Source organism: Peromyscus eremicus, chromosome 12 (assembly GCF_949786415.1).
Source record: "Peromyscus eremicus chromosome 12, PerEre_H2_v1, whole genome shotgun sequence".
In the NCBI taxonomy this organism is placed as follows: Eukaryota; Metazoa; Chordata; class Mammalia; order Rodentia; family Cricetidae; genus Peromyscus; species Peromyscus eremicus.
In genome coordinates this window covers 20371809-20385837 of record NC_081428.1, presented here as the reverse complement: position 1 = coordinate 20385837, position 14029 = coordinate 20371809, and the positions used below count along the sequence as shown (strand labels likewise).

General features: G+C 38.3%; 1 protein-coding gene across 4 annotated transcripts in view; it reads left to right on the top strand.

The window, feature by feature from the left end:
- The window catches only part of Usp25 (ubiquitin specific peptidase 25), a 104731-nt gene that overhangs the window by 41273 nt on the left and 49429 nt on the right, over positions 1 to 14029 (top strand). For all 4 annotated transcript variants that reach the window (XM_059277836.1, XM_059277835.1, XM_059277838.1 and 1 more), the window contains 3 exons: positions 1056 to 1218; positions 5737 to 5823; positions 11177 to 11314. In XM_059277836.1, coding sequence (XP_059133819.1) covers positions 1056 to 1218; positions 5737 to 5823; positions 11177 to 11314 — 388 coding nt within the window. The remainder of the gene's footprint in view (positions 1 to 1055; positions 1219 to 5736; positions 5824 to 11176; positions 11315 to 14029) is intronic.

Sequence of the window (14029 nt, the reverse complement as noted above, 5' to 3'; positions counted from 1 at the left end):
GTTGTGAGCCACCGTGTGGTTGCTGGGAATTGAACTCAGGACCTCTGGAAGAGCAGTCAGTGCTTTTATCCTCTGAGCCATCTCTCCAGCCCTCTTTTTTAATTTTTAAAAATTTTCTTTTTTATTTTTTCTTTGTGTCTTTCACATCATGTATCTCCATCCCATTCATTTCCCTGTCCCTTTGTATCCATCCTCTACCCTTGCAACCTTCCAAAAATAAATTAAATAAAATAAATTTCAGAGAAAAAAAGAAAACTTAATCTCCTCATGGAAGCTGCAGTGTGACACAGTGAGTCATGCAGTAAACCCTTTGTCCATATATCTGTATTTGCAAGTGTTCATAACAGAGGCATTGGCCTGGTTCGAGGCCTCTGGTTTCTCCTACACTATTGATTTTGGGTCCTCCCTGGAACTCCTCTTGGATATCCTGTGTTGCCCTGTGTTGTGGAGATCCTGCAGCTTTGGGTTTGCAGGACTGGTCCCTTCATGTGCTCCAGCAGATCACAGATGGAGTGGATGTTGGGGTGGGCTAACCCATAACCCTGGTTCTGGACCTGGGTAGTTTCATAGTCGGTCAACCTGCCAGCTCTCCCTTGTCCTCACCACCAGGGTGAACTCCCCTGCATTGCTCTGGCTAGTTCACCCCTTGCATGGATGAGCAAGGGGCGGGGCCACTTCTCCTGCTGTCATGTCCTCAGGGTTAGTTCTCCCACATGTACACCTACTGTGTTGCCCAGGCATGGCATAGGGGCCACTCTCCCGAGTGCTGCAGTTGATGAGGGGTAGGGACAGCTCTCTTGCTCTAATGACCTCAGAGTCAGCTCTTCCACCTCACCCACCTCAGGTGTTGATGGAGGGGTGTGTGTGTGTGGGAAGGCCACTGCCATGTTCTTAATGACATCTAATTGCTTCATGAGTAATGTCAGCATCACGTATTACTTCGCAGGACATAGTAGAGCTGTGTAACGTCTTCAAGTTCACCCATCACATGAAGTTGCTTAGTGTGTTCTGTAACAGCGTCAGTCTTTTTCAACACTCTGTGTTCATTTCTTAAGAGTTCTGGAAGCCAGCATAGCAGAGAATAAAGCATGTTTGAAGAGAACACCTACAGAAGTTTGGAGGGACTCCCGAAACCCTTACGACCGAAAAAGACAAGACAAAGCTCCGGTTGGGCTGAAGAACGTCGGCAACACGTGCTGGTTTAGTGCTGTGATCCAGGTAAGGGCTGAGGTTCAGCTCTTAATCAGGAGGCCTGGGGAGCAGTGGTGTGGGCCGTGCTGTTTCTTGTATGGTTTAAGGAGACGTTCAGGCAGGATTTCCATGTATGTGCTTTAGTGGGTTGATCGCACAATTGCCTAGCCCCTCTTGTCTTTGATTCCCAGTGGGACTTTTGTTCTCTGTTGGTAGATGAGTTCTTGCCATATAGCCCAGGCTAGCTTAGAACTTAGGATTTGCTGCCTCAGCTTCTGAGGGCCGAGATTATGGGTTTGAGACATCACACCTGGCTAATTAAAAGTTTCTTTGTCTTAAAATAGAGTCTCTTTTTAAAAACAAATTTAATTTTCAAATCAGCTCTTAGTAGATAGCCCAGGCTGGCCTCAGTCTCGTGGGTGCTAGGGTTACAGGCCTGTAGCACAATGCCTGGTTCCACTATGAGCCTTTCAACAGAACACAGGTTAATACCATCCATTTCTGTAAGATTAATTTCTCCTGCTTTCTTGCCTTTGTAATTGCTGCCTTTATTGATTTCTGAAGAGGTAGAACGAAGGTAATTTTGTCGGTATTTCTCTGAAAGTTGAGAGAATAATTGTAACCAAGGTAGGAAATTAGAATTAACTATTTTTGTGAATCAGATCAGCTTATTTACACATAAGGAAATATTTATAAAATATACTACTATATTCACAATTACAAATTGACTCTTTGAAGAGGCATTTTGTTTGAGGCTGGTGTTGATGTGCAAATACGTCACAGTACATATGTTAGAATGCTGAAAAGAATAAATATTGATAAATCAAGATTAACACATTCTATTTTTACCTTAAAACATCCTTGTGAAATGTTTTGTTAGCCTTCTCCAAAATAGGAGATGTTTGTAAATACACATACTCACTGTCTTCTCAACTCGGAATAATCATTTTTGATAATATATTTAGTGTGATCTTTGTTTTTGAGCTTTTGTAGAATAATGACAGTTGTCATAATTCTTTTTCATTCTGTTAGTATGAATAATCAAATTTCAAAATTTAAATTAAACCTTCTTTAAATAATTTGTGTTTAGTTTCACAAGGCCGTTAAAATGCAGCTTAATTGTTTACTGTTCCTAATAAGGACTTAGAAATCATCGAGCATATGTGCCATTTGCTTTTATGCTCAAAAAGACTATTTTGTAGCTTTCCAAGTCTATGTTTTCATGCTGGCTTCAGCTTGTGCACAGTGACATAAGTATCTCATGCCTTTCATTTTCTGTCAGCTCGTTGTCATGGCTAGGTGACTAATCTGTGATTTCAGTTTTTTCTGTGAAGTTAGTATAGATTTTAGGCCCCCACCCCCCCCACCTCCTCACCCCCGCTTGCTTTGTGGCACATGGGCCATATAAGTAGATTTGCTTTTGTTTTTTTGGACTTGACTCATTCCTGCTATGTTATGATAGACACCGCTAAGTAAGATGGCTCAGTCCTTGATTTCCTAATACATTAACAGTCTAAGGGTACCTGGATGACTAGGGCTTCTTAGACAGTAGGCTTCATTGTAAATTTTTTTTCACTTATGTGCCCAAAGCAATAGATAACATTTACGTGATACTTGGAAGTCCTGTGGGCCTTACCGTTGTGTCTTAGGATTGTCCTTGTAGATTGTTTCTCTTCTCTGTGTATTAGTGAGGTTCTGTCCATGGCGTAGTTTAGAGGAAGAGATGTGAAGCTGTGATCCGAGTGTTCCTGAATGTGTTGGCCTAACTTCTTCCCAGCACTGTGTGGACAGTAAAGCTTCTCGTTCGTCAGGCACTTTTCATTGAAAAGTTCAAGAAGAGGAAGTCCCTATATACAGCCAGTATTTGATAGTTAGATAAATGCTCTTCACTTCTCCTGACAATTCACTGGAAATTCCCATTTGAAGTGATAAATTATTATTAACAGAGCCACAGGAACCCTGTTTATGTTAAAAGTTCTTTTACTGTCTCAGCTCAAATGTGATGGAGTAACCATCCATCTACCCAAAGTTCACTAGGTGACCAAGCTTGTGTGTGTGTGTGTGTGTGTGTGTGTGTGTGTGTGTGTGTATGAACATACCAAAAAAAAGAGACCATATTCTTCCTTAATACAAAGTAGTAATTTTATTAGTTTAAAATTTGTTATTCTATAGGTATTAAAGAAGATTTGACTTCTCTAGCAGAAATCTAAATACCCAGCACAAATAAACAATCTTTTCACTTTAGAAATTTGGGTTATCACAACCTAACAAAGGTGATTTTTAGGGACGACATGAAACTTCATACCATGGAAATCTGTGGGTAGAAAACATCATATGTTCACACGTGTTCAGTTGTGTTTTTTACTGTATTGCCAATGTTCACCATTATTTTCAGGAGCTATTATTTTATGTTTAGTTATGAGACTCCTTTCTTTTCCCTTTTCTGACATCACTTGATTTTCAGGGGAGAGCTGAGATGTGACTACTCACTCAGAAATGGCATTTTTCGTTTACTGCTGCCTCCATTAGCACCCAAAGCTTTTGTTGGAAGGTTGGTTGGAATTCCTTCACACTGACTTGAGTGCTCTGTGCAGTTTTAGTTCTAGACTCTTCCAGGGTCTAGAGACAAGATGGAGGTAACTGTGTCACCTGCTCAGAGCTGCAAGCAGCAGCAGCTGCTTCTCCGTGGATAGGCACTTGGAAGTGAAAGGAACTGGACTTCTAGAATCCTATACTTCATAAATCTTTATAAAATGGGGAAAAAGCAGCTTCTTTACTTGCATACCCACACCAAAGGAAGTTCTTACTGCTCAGAATCAAGGAAGACATTGGAGGGTGAGGACAAAGCATGGTTGTGGGGTTCTCATGCTTCCTTGGCAGTTTTCTCTGAAACTCCCTCACAAGAGGGGTAGAGACTCCCCCTTTAAGCTCTAGCCTATTCCTACAATCTCAAGCATTCCTCCTCTACCACTGTATTGAGAAGGAGGTGACTTTTTCCAGGTGCCATTTCTCAAGGTCATCATCCTAGTGTGGAGCAGCATTGCTAGTCTTTTTTTGTCTTGAAATGCTCCAGTGAGTCCTTGCTGCGCATCACAGCCATTACTTGTGTTTATCAAGAGGTGTATGATTTCTCTTCTTGATGTTTCACAAATCTGAAAGCTCTGCTTTTCTGTATTCCTTTTCCTTGTTTGATTTCCTTAGTCTTGCTACTGTGATCCAAGCCTTTTGTTGGATTAAGCTCTGGCTTCAAAATGCTGCCTTTCTGCTTAGCTTCTCATCTGCAGCCTTATCTGTATCTTTTCTGATGTATACCCCTCCTTTCATCCTTTAATCTTCCAGCATATGATGATAATTCTCATGGAAGAAGAGACTGCATATTTTAAATGTTCTTTCTTCTTTGTCCCTAGTGTTGTGCGTGCCATGGGTTTTCCATAAGTACTTATTAAATGTGTGAATCAATGAGCTGGGCTAATGGCAAGATCCTTCCTCAAAGGAGCAAAATAATAACAGGAAAATGAATTATTTTATAATGTTTATTTAAAAAAAATCCTTACTGGGTATGGTGGCACATACCTTTATCCCAACACTGTAAAACTCGTAGGAATAGTTACATGTATGTAAAATATTTATAAGAAAAATCTTACAGAGATGCTCAGATGAATTTATGTCTACTAAGTATGTGTTCTAGTCTGTAAATATTGTATATTCATTTTGAACAAATGTTATGATGTCATTAGTGGATTACAAATTACCTTTTAGCAAGCACTCAAGGTCATGTGTGGCTGCTAATTGAGCTCAGTGGTAGAGAAAGTCCAAGGCCTTGATTCGGTTTCCAGCAGCTAAAATAACCATCAACAAACCCCATGCTAGAAAGTCTTTCATGAGTGTCTAGTCTACTATGTACTTTTGCATTATTCTGTTTTTATAATTATATATTTGTCTCCCAGGTTTTGTTTTTTTGGCCATTAAGAGAATATGTAATATTTTGTGTTTTTTTTTTTTTTCACCTAGTATCTGATGAGTATGTTGATTTGTACTTAATTTTTGTAGGTAATTAATCTGAAATAGAACACATCTAAAAACTTCTTCACTGTATTTTATCCAGTTTAGGAAAACTTCATGTTAATGACATAGTAACCTAAATAGTTTTTAATAATGTAATACTCTGTGTGCTTTAAAAATGTCCTTGTACAATTTTGTGCTTTGCATAAAATAAGTGTTAGTTAGAAATAAGATAAGTGTTAGTTAGAAAGAATAAGATATTGGTACTGGATATAACATACTAGCCAGGGCACTTGCCTTGCATACACAAGGCCTTGGGTTCAATTCCCTGCAACCCCCATCCAAAAATATTTTAAAAATGGAATACTATTTTAAAATATAAAGAATAGACTTTTCTCAGGGAGAAAATAGCCATTCTTTTGCTGGTTGCAGCTGTTCTTTATGTAAAGAGTATAGTTGTCAAGACTGAGTCTTGACAACAGTGATATTCACAATTCCATTACTAGAATTTTCTCTTAGATATTTTAAATTGTTCTTTTTCAGTCATTATTCAATCTTTTGGAATTTAGAAGATTAGTTCTGAATTACAAGCCTCCATCAAATGCTCAAGATTTACCCCGAAACCAAAAGGTAAAATTATAAAAGATTTTAAAAGCCGAATACTTAGTCTTTATGTTCTTTTCTCTTTAAGAATTGTGGGAGCACTTACTTACTCCATCAAACCTGAAACTGTTCAAATTTTACTGTTATGTCATTAATCTCTATTATAGTAGTTTCCTATCCTTTTATCTATATATCATAAATGGGAATTTTCTTCCTCTGTGTGTCACAGTATCATACCAGTTCCATGTGGCCAGTTTAGGACCCCTCACCCATAGGGCTGTCGAATTATAGTACACCTGTAGACTGCATTGTATAATTGAAGGGCTTTCCTCAGTGGACTCCTCACAACCATTGTCAGCGTCAGCCTTTCTTTTCACTTGATCATCCGGAAGAATCCTTTAAAGCTCAGTCATGACGTGTGGTGGTCCAGGGCAAACCCATCCCTCCGTGTTGGACATTAGTGGTAGGCAGAGGAAGGTTGAAAAGATCAGACTCCAGGCTCTGATGCTTGGGTTTTAGTTACGGGTCTAAAGCAAGTTGCATTTCTTTTGGGATTTCCTTATCTGTAGTGTAGACAGCAACAGTAATTATTTCCTGGAGATGCTGAGGAGTCTAAATGAGGTAAGCATGTAAAGCCCCTATAAAAGTGTCTGCTATACAGTATTATTGCCTATTTTATTTTTTATAAATTTTATAACTTTAATCTTAATAAAATTGGTCTGATTTGCATGCATGCATTTATACTTAGTGGAAGAAAGCCACTGTATGGGAGGATTATGTACTTTGGTGCAGGTACTGGGTCATTTTCTGTAAAGAGCCAGTGGTCTTAAAGCAATGGGCTGTAGAAACAAAGGAGGTGGCGTTTTGGGTTTCAGTGATGTACTGAACTTTGTGTGACCCATTGGTACAGTGATAAATTATTAAGTTACATTATCCTTTTAGTGTTTAATTTTTAAAACCACTTTTTCTGCAAATACATGAAACATTTATAATGCACACTAGAGGAAATAAAACCTGTACTTCAGCCAACTTTTACGCCACAATCTCTGGGCTGGATCAGGCCAATGAACAACTACTTTAAAAAAAAAGAAGGAATCAAGGCAATTTAACAATGCCATACTGCTAGAGAAAGTAAGCAAATGTCTTCAAGTGTAAGTCTTTCCAAGGGTGTTTGGACTGCTGCCTCTCTGTATCACGTTAGTATACCAGTTTGCCCTTCTCATCTCTCAGTAGAAGCATGTATAATTTATATGCATTAGTTAGAATTACTTCCAACTGGGTACTTATGGGTGCTGTGCTTAACTTTTGTTTCTTTTATTTTACCATTTTATAGAACTTCAATCCCTTATTTTTCATAGTTTGATAAGACCAAATCAGTTTGTAACGTTATTTAAAAAGAAGTCATTGTCTGTGTGTATATACCAGAATTACTTGTGAAGTTCTTAGGGTACTCAGCTATGCTGGCCAAGTGTGTAATGAGCTCATGCTGGAGGAGTGTGTAATGAACACATGCTAGAGGAGTGTGTAATGAGCTCATGCTAGAGGAGTGTGTAATGAGCACATGATAAAAGTGTGTGTAATGAGTGCACACTAGAGGAGTGTGTAATGAGTGCATGCTGGAGGAGTGTGTAATGAACTCATCCTAGAGGAGTGTGAAATGAGTGCATGCTGGAGGACTGTGTAATGAGTGCATACTAGAGGAGTGTGTAATGAGTGCATGCTAGAGGAGTGTGTAATGAGCACACGCTGGAGGAATGCGTAATGAGAGCATGCTAGAGGAGTGTGTAATGAGGGCATACTAGAGGAGTGTGTAATAAGTGCATGCTGGAGGAGTGTGTAATGAGCTCATGCTAGAGGAGTGTGAAATGAGTGCATGCTGGAGGAGTGTGTAATGAGGGCATACTAGAGGAGTGTGTAATGAGTGCATGCTGGAGGAGTGTGTAATGAGTGCATACTAGAGGAGTGTGTAATGAGTTCATGCTAGAGGAGTGTGTAATGAGTGCATGCTAGAGGAATATGTAATGAGTGCATGCTAGAGGAGTGTGTAATGAGTGCATGCTGGAGAAGTGTGTAATGAGCTCATGGTAGAAGAGTGTGTAATGAGTGCATGCTAGAGGAGTGTGTAATGAGGGCACACTAGAGGAGTGTGTAATGAGTGCATGCTTGAGGAGTGTGTAATAAACATATGGTAGAGGAGTGTGTAATGAGTGCATGCTGGAGGAGTGTGTAATAAACATGGTAGAGGACTGTGTAATGAGCTCATGGTAGAGGAGTATGTAATTAGTGTGCCAAGTGGAGTGTGTAATGAGCACATGCTAGAGAAGTTTATTTCTTGCAGTGGAAGGAAAGTTATCGTTTCCATTCTTTGAAAGGCTCTTATGTAGAATAATATTGTGAAAATTTGCATAAGCTTTGATAAATGAAGGTCTTTACTATGGCATGGTAACAGTGGGAAACTGTGCTTGATGCCTTTTAAACCGGTGTTGGAATTGTGAGTAATTGTCAGTCACTGGTTTATGCTAAATTCACTCGAGATAGTGAAAGATATTTTCTGTTTTAAATGTATAAATATAACATTTGCCATTGTCTTTTAATAGTGAATTTACGTTGAACTCATGACATGTTTACTGTTATAGTGAACTTGAAATCCAATGTGTTAAGATACAGACTACACCTGGCATTGCTTTAATCATATTACAGAGACGCCATTTGCATGCACTGCTAAGAATATCTTTTAAGCAAATAAAATTTCCCACAAATATTGTGTGCATTTCAAATAAGAGGCAGGACTTCCTTAAAAAGTCAAGTTTGTATTTTAGATAGAGTTTGTTCATCTAGAATTATATACTCCCTTATTTTAAGTTATTTAAACTATTGTTAAGTTTAGTGTATAGGATAATTGTTATCTGAAAAATAATGGCAGATCCCTGTCTCCCACATACAGATATTCTTTGAGCAGAGAATTTCCAAGCCCCCCAAAGTTTTTATAAAACAAATGAAAGTGTGTATCTCCATAAGAATTTTCACACCAGTGTATGCAGCAACTGAAGAGGAGACAGTTGGATTAAAATAAGTTTTATTTAATCTACAATAAAATGCTACAAAGCAGTAAATTGTAACAAATTACTAGTGTGCACATACATGTGGATGAAGCACTAATACTGATTGCACAAAAGCAGTCTAAAGCAAATACCTAGAGGATAATTCCATTTGTATAAATGTTCAGAAAATGCAACATGACTGTTGTTAGCTGAGATGGCTAGGGAGTAACCACATTTTGGGGTGGTGAATAAATAAATCTGGATGGTGATAATGCATACACAAAGCTTGGGAAATTGTGTCTTTTTTAATGGTGTATGTATTGTGCATTAATTATACCACAACAAGCCTGTTTATAAAAGTAGTAGTGCTCAAATAGTTTTTATATGTGCCAATGTTTTTATGATTTAGTCAAATGGAGTAGTTGCTCTGTTTTATTGTATAATGCTATACTTTTTGATAGATTTTCTGGCTGCAGGTATTGGCCGAGACAGAGAGATGTTTCAAAATATTTTACTTTCCAAATAATCTTGGCAGAATTTCTCTTAATTAAAAAAATATTGTGCTAGGTGGTGGCGGCGTGCGCCTTTAACCCCAGCACTCAGGAGACAGAGGAAGGTAGATCTTTATGAGTTCGAGGCCACCCTGGTCTACAGAACTGCAGAGCTGCAGAGTTCCAGGACAGCCAGAGCTGCACAGAGAAACCCTGTTTTGAAAAATCAAAACAAAAAAAAATTCTTTTATTCTTATATTTGATAAGGAGTGTCCTCATTTGTCATGGGCTGAGTGATAATGAAGAAGTGGATGTTAGGAAACAGGATATTGGGGGAAATTGTTGTGTAGATTAAAATTAATATTTATACTTTAAAAACTTACTTATATAGGGCAGTTGGAGAAAGAGTTAAAGACTGGACAAAAGGTTATTGTTTTTATATATATGTTTTGTCTTTATTCTTATTCCTGTTGATGGAACATGTATTTAAATAAATGTCATTTGGAGTTCTTTATGGCTTACAGATTTCACTTTAGGATTAGTTTATGAGAGAATGGTTCAGGGGTGTGTGTGCAGTTTGGGGATTAAATAACAAGGCTTTTAATTTCTTCCCGTTTCTCAAGACTCCCTGTTTAGTTCATTGAGAGAACAATAATTTTTCTGTAGATTGTATTGCTCCACATCAGTTATATAGAACTATATTGATAGTGCTATAGTAATGCCAATCATGGAAATTAAAAACCTTCCCAAATTTAGATAGTATCTTGAAAATTTATGCTAAAATTATTGTTGCAAAGACTATTATGAGAACTGATTTTCCAGTTTGCTGCCCTAAAGCATTTCACCAAGTTCCATACATTTCATGATTTTTAAATGTTTTTGATTTAAAATAAGTAGTGACTAAAACTCATTTTTTCCCAGAAGGTTGGATATAATCAACCAGTAAGAACTGAATACCTGTTTTGTGTAGCATAAAAGAGAAGAGACATTGAAATTGTTGAGAAATCTGTAATCCCAGTGAGAATAAAATTAAGATTTCATGTTAGGGCTTGATCTGATTAATGATTATGCTAACATTATACTTATTAAACATTTAAATTGAAAAATTACAATGAATTTATTCTGAATCTTATAATTTACAAAATGTACTAATGCTTTTATTAATAAAGTATAAAGTAATATATATATATATATATATATAGACATCTATCTATCTATCTATCTATCTATGTATATAAATAGGCATTAGTTTTTATTAGGTCATTAAGTAAGGATTAGCAGGCCTAATATTGGTTAAATGATTAGAGTCATCGTATGAGAACTGACAGTGTGGTCCGTACTAAAGACTCATTCCAGGAGATGGAGCGTTTGGAGGCGCTGTTGACTTGGAGGGGTCTAAAGCACTCCTAGATGAGGAGGGTCTGGTTTAAATGGGCTCACTGGAGAACAGCACTCCAATGGTGCCTGGCGAGTGCTGAGCTCTCACTGATCATTGTTGGCTCTTCTGGTCGTCCTTGTCGGCAGCAGCTGCACCCTGATGAATGGAAAGATTATCATGAACGGACTTAAATGAGCTGGATATTCTTGGCTGGGTAGTGACATAATTTGCTATGAATATGTGGTATTTATGCAGAAATTGTGAGGCTAGCCTAAGGTCCTCTGTTGTAGTTCTTAACTCCTTTGAATTTTGTAGCTGACAGTCCTTTTCAATGTGATAAGAGTGCCAGATCTGTCCTAATAGATGTTAGTTACCGTCTGGTTCCTGTTGAAGTATCTGTTGACCAGTGAATAGCCTGCTGGTTTCGTTGGGGATACTATTTTTATTTTATTTTTTCTTTCTCTCTGCAGGAACATCGGAATTTACCTTTTATGCGGGAACTGAGGTATCTCTTTGCACTTCTTGTTGGTACCAAGAGGAAATATGTTGATCCATCTAGAGCAGTTGAGATTCTGAAGGATGCCTTCAAATCAAATGACTCACAGCAGGTAGCCTCCTGTCCCTTTTATTTGACTGTTTCTATGTAATCTTATAGATCTTTATGACACTTTTTCAAGTGTATCTGTTGATTTAGGATGACATTACTAAACTTTATTAATAACGACTTGAAGCCATTGAAATCATTATTTTCTTATTTGGAAAACTTTTAAACTAAGCAAAACATGTCCAAATTGGAGGTATTAAGGTAAATGAAGTTGTAATTTATAGAATGATGGAAGTTGATAAAGAAAAGCAAAGCCGGGCGGTGGTGGCACACACCTTTAATCCCAGCACTCAGGAGGCAGAGGCAGGCAGATCTCTGTGAGTTCAAGGCCAGCATGGTCTCTATATATCTATATATCTATATATCTATAGAGTGAGATTCAGGACAGGCACGAAAACTACACAGAGAAACCCAGTCTCAAAAAACAAAAACAACAAAATGAACAAACAAACAAAAAGAAAGTAGTGAACAAAATGAAGACTCTTATATACATATATAATATATAATGTACTATATAAGTACCTGGTGTGTGCCTGGAAGCTAGAGGAGGACACTGGATCCCCTGCAGATGCAGATACAGATGCAGATGGTTGTGAGTCACCGTGTGGTGCTGGAAGTTGAACCTGGATCCTCTGGAAGAGTAGTTAGTTCTCTTAACTACTGAGCCATCACTCCAGCCCCTGTAAGTGATGATTTCAACAAACGTGCGATGACCCAAGTGCAGGATAGTATATGTGGTTTTCATGCCCCTGCCTTTGCTGATCGGGATTAGTTGCCCTGGATTGCCTGTAAGGGTTTTTGAAAAATACTGCTTCAGTCATTTTTCTTGCTTTTAATGGTTATATCATAGTACCCTTTTTTTTTTTTTTTTTTTTTTTTCGGTTTTTCGAGACAGGGTTTTTCTGGGTAGCTTTGCGCCTCTCCTGGAACTCACTTGGTAGCCCAGGCTGGCCTTGAACTCACAGAGATCCACCTGGCTCTGCCTCCCGAGTGCTGGGATTAAAGGCGTGCGCCACCACCGCCCGGCCATAGTACCCTTCTATTAACATTTGTTAAAAACAACATTGTGGATGATTTCTTATGGAAAAAGAGCCATGGCTGTACACCAGCGTTGCTACTTGAAACGTCAGACGGGTTAAGAGCACACATGGTAGCACATACGGTTGTAGAACATAATAAATACTGAAGAGTCCGCGGCACTGAAGGGACATAGATGACGCATAGAGAAAGAGGGTGACAGAGCCCCTGCCTGTTGGACAGGGAGCTGTATGTTACTTGGATTCATAAAATGGAAATTTAGAGCAGGATTCAGGAGAAAAAAATTTGTGTTTCTGTCTTCTAGATTTTTCTTTAAAAAAAATTTGAAGCTGTACAGAAAATATGTGCAGACACAAAGTGCTCACAACAACGTTTTTCTATTGTGGTGTTTTCCCTTTAAATTTTTTTCCCAAAACAGCCCCGTGCTTTTCATGTGTTCCGTCTACTTGGCTTCTTCACTCATTCTTTCTCGCTGCAGCAGTACTAACACAAGCTAAAAGTAATAAAACGATGTTCCCCAATGATCCCAGAGTACCCACTTTAGAGCACTGCTTCCACTTCCAATGTCTGTTCATTTGCTCACTATTAACTTACCGCTCTAGCCTCCTCGCTGTGATTGGTGGCTGTCCTCTAGTCACTCTTGGTGTAAAGTGAGTTTTACACAAGCTTTCGTGCTTTGACATGTTTTCTTCCCTGCTTTCCACGTCCCCCCCCCCCCCCCCCCGCCACTTTCTACAGAAGCCCATTGATCTTTCGGTATCTTTGGTACTTTGCTGTTCTGTGCTCTGAACGCTGTGGTGTGAATACCTTTGCTTTGTGTGAACCAACTAGTTTTATCGTTGTGGCTTCTTTTTCTCTAGAGGTACAGGTGTGATTTTCTGACATACACATTAGTGAGTTAGTGAAATACGTACCCAAGGCACATGAGTATTGTGATTACTTTTAACATCTTTTGTACTTATGTTTCATATTCTCCCTGAATATGTCATGTTTGGAAATATGAAGCAATTTTATGGGAGATTCTTTGGTGTATGACAATACTGTCAATTTTAATCATACTTTTCTTAGAGTTTAAGATCTTAAATTTCTTAAGATCTTACTTGTTCATCCTAGTGAACTTTGCTAAATTTTCATTGTGTAATTGCAAATTTTAGATTGATTACAAAAAAAGAGAGAATAATTCTTTCCAAGACTTGTGATAACTAGAAAACATTGTTGGTTCTTTTTAGCTACAGTCTTTAAGATGAGTAAAGTTGTTTAAGAACAGTTATAAATTAAATCTTCTGGTTCAGAAACAATGGAAAATTATTAATATACCCTGAGGCCAAGGGTTTAGAAGGAAGATTCTGCAGAGCCATGCTCTCTGACAGGAGGAGCGTCCTTCCTGCCTCTATCATTATCTGGTATCGTTTGACCCTGGGAGGCTAGTTTTGATTTTTACCTGTCTTCATTTGTGCCTACTGCCTTCTCTTGTTCTATGCCCCACAGGGATGACCACTATTGGAGTTAGGGCTCACTTTTATATAAGCTAAATTCACCAGGAGATTCTTAGTAATTTCTACAAAGACTCATATTTGGTGAAAGTTACTCTTTGAGGTTCTGAGTAAATTTTTTGCTGCTGTTTTACCAAAGGTGATAGAACTGGACTTGTGTGCTGAGCTCAGTCCCGTTTACCTCTGCA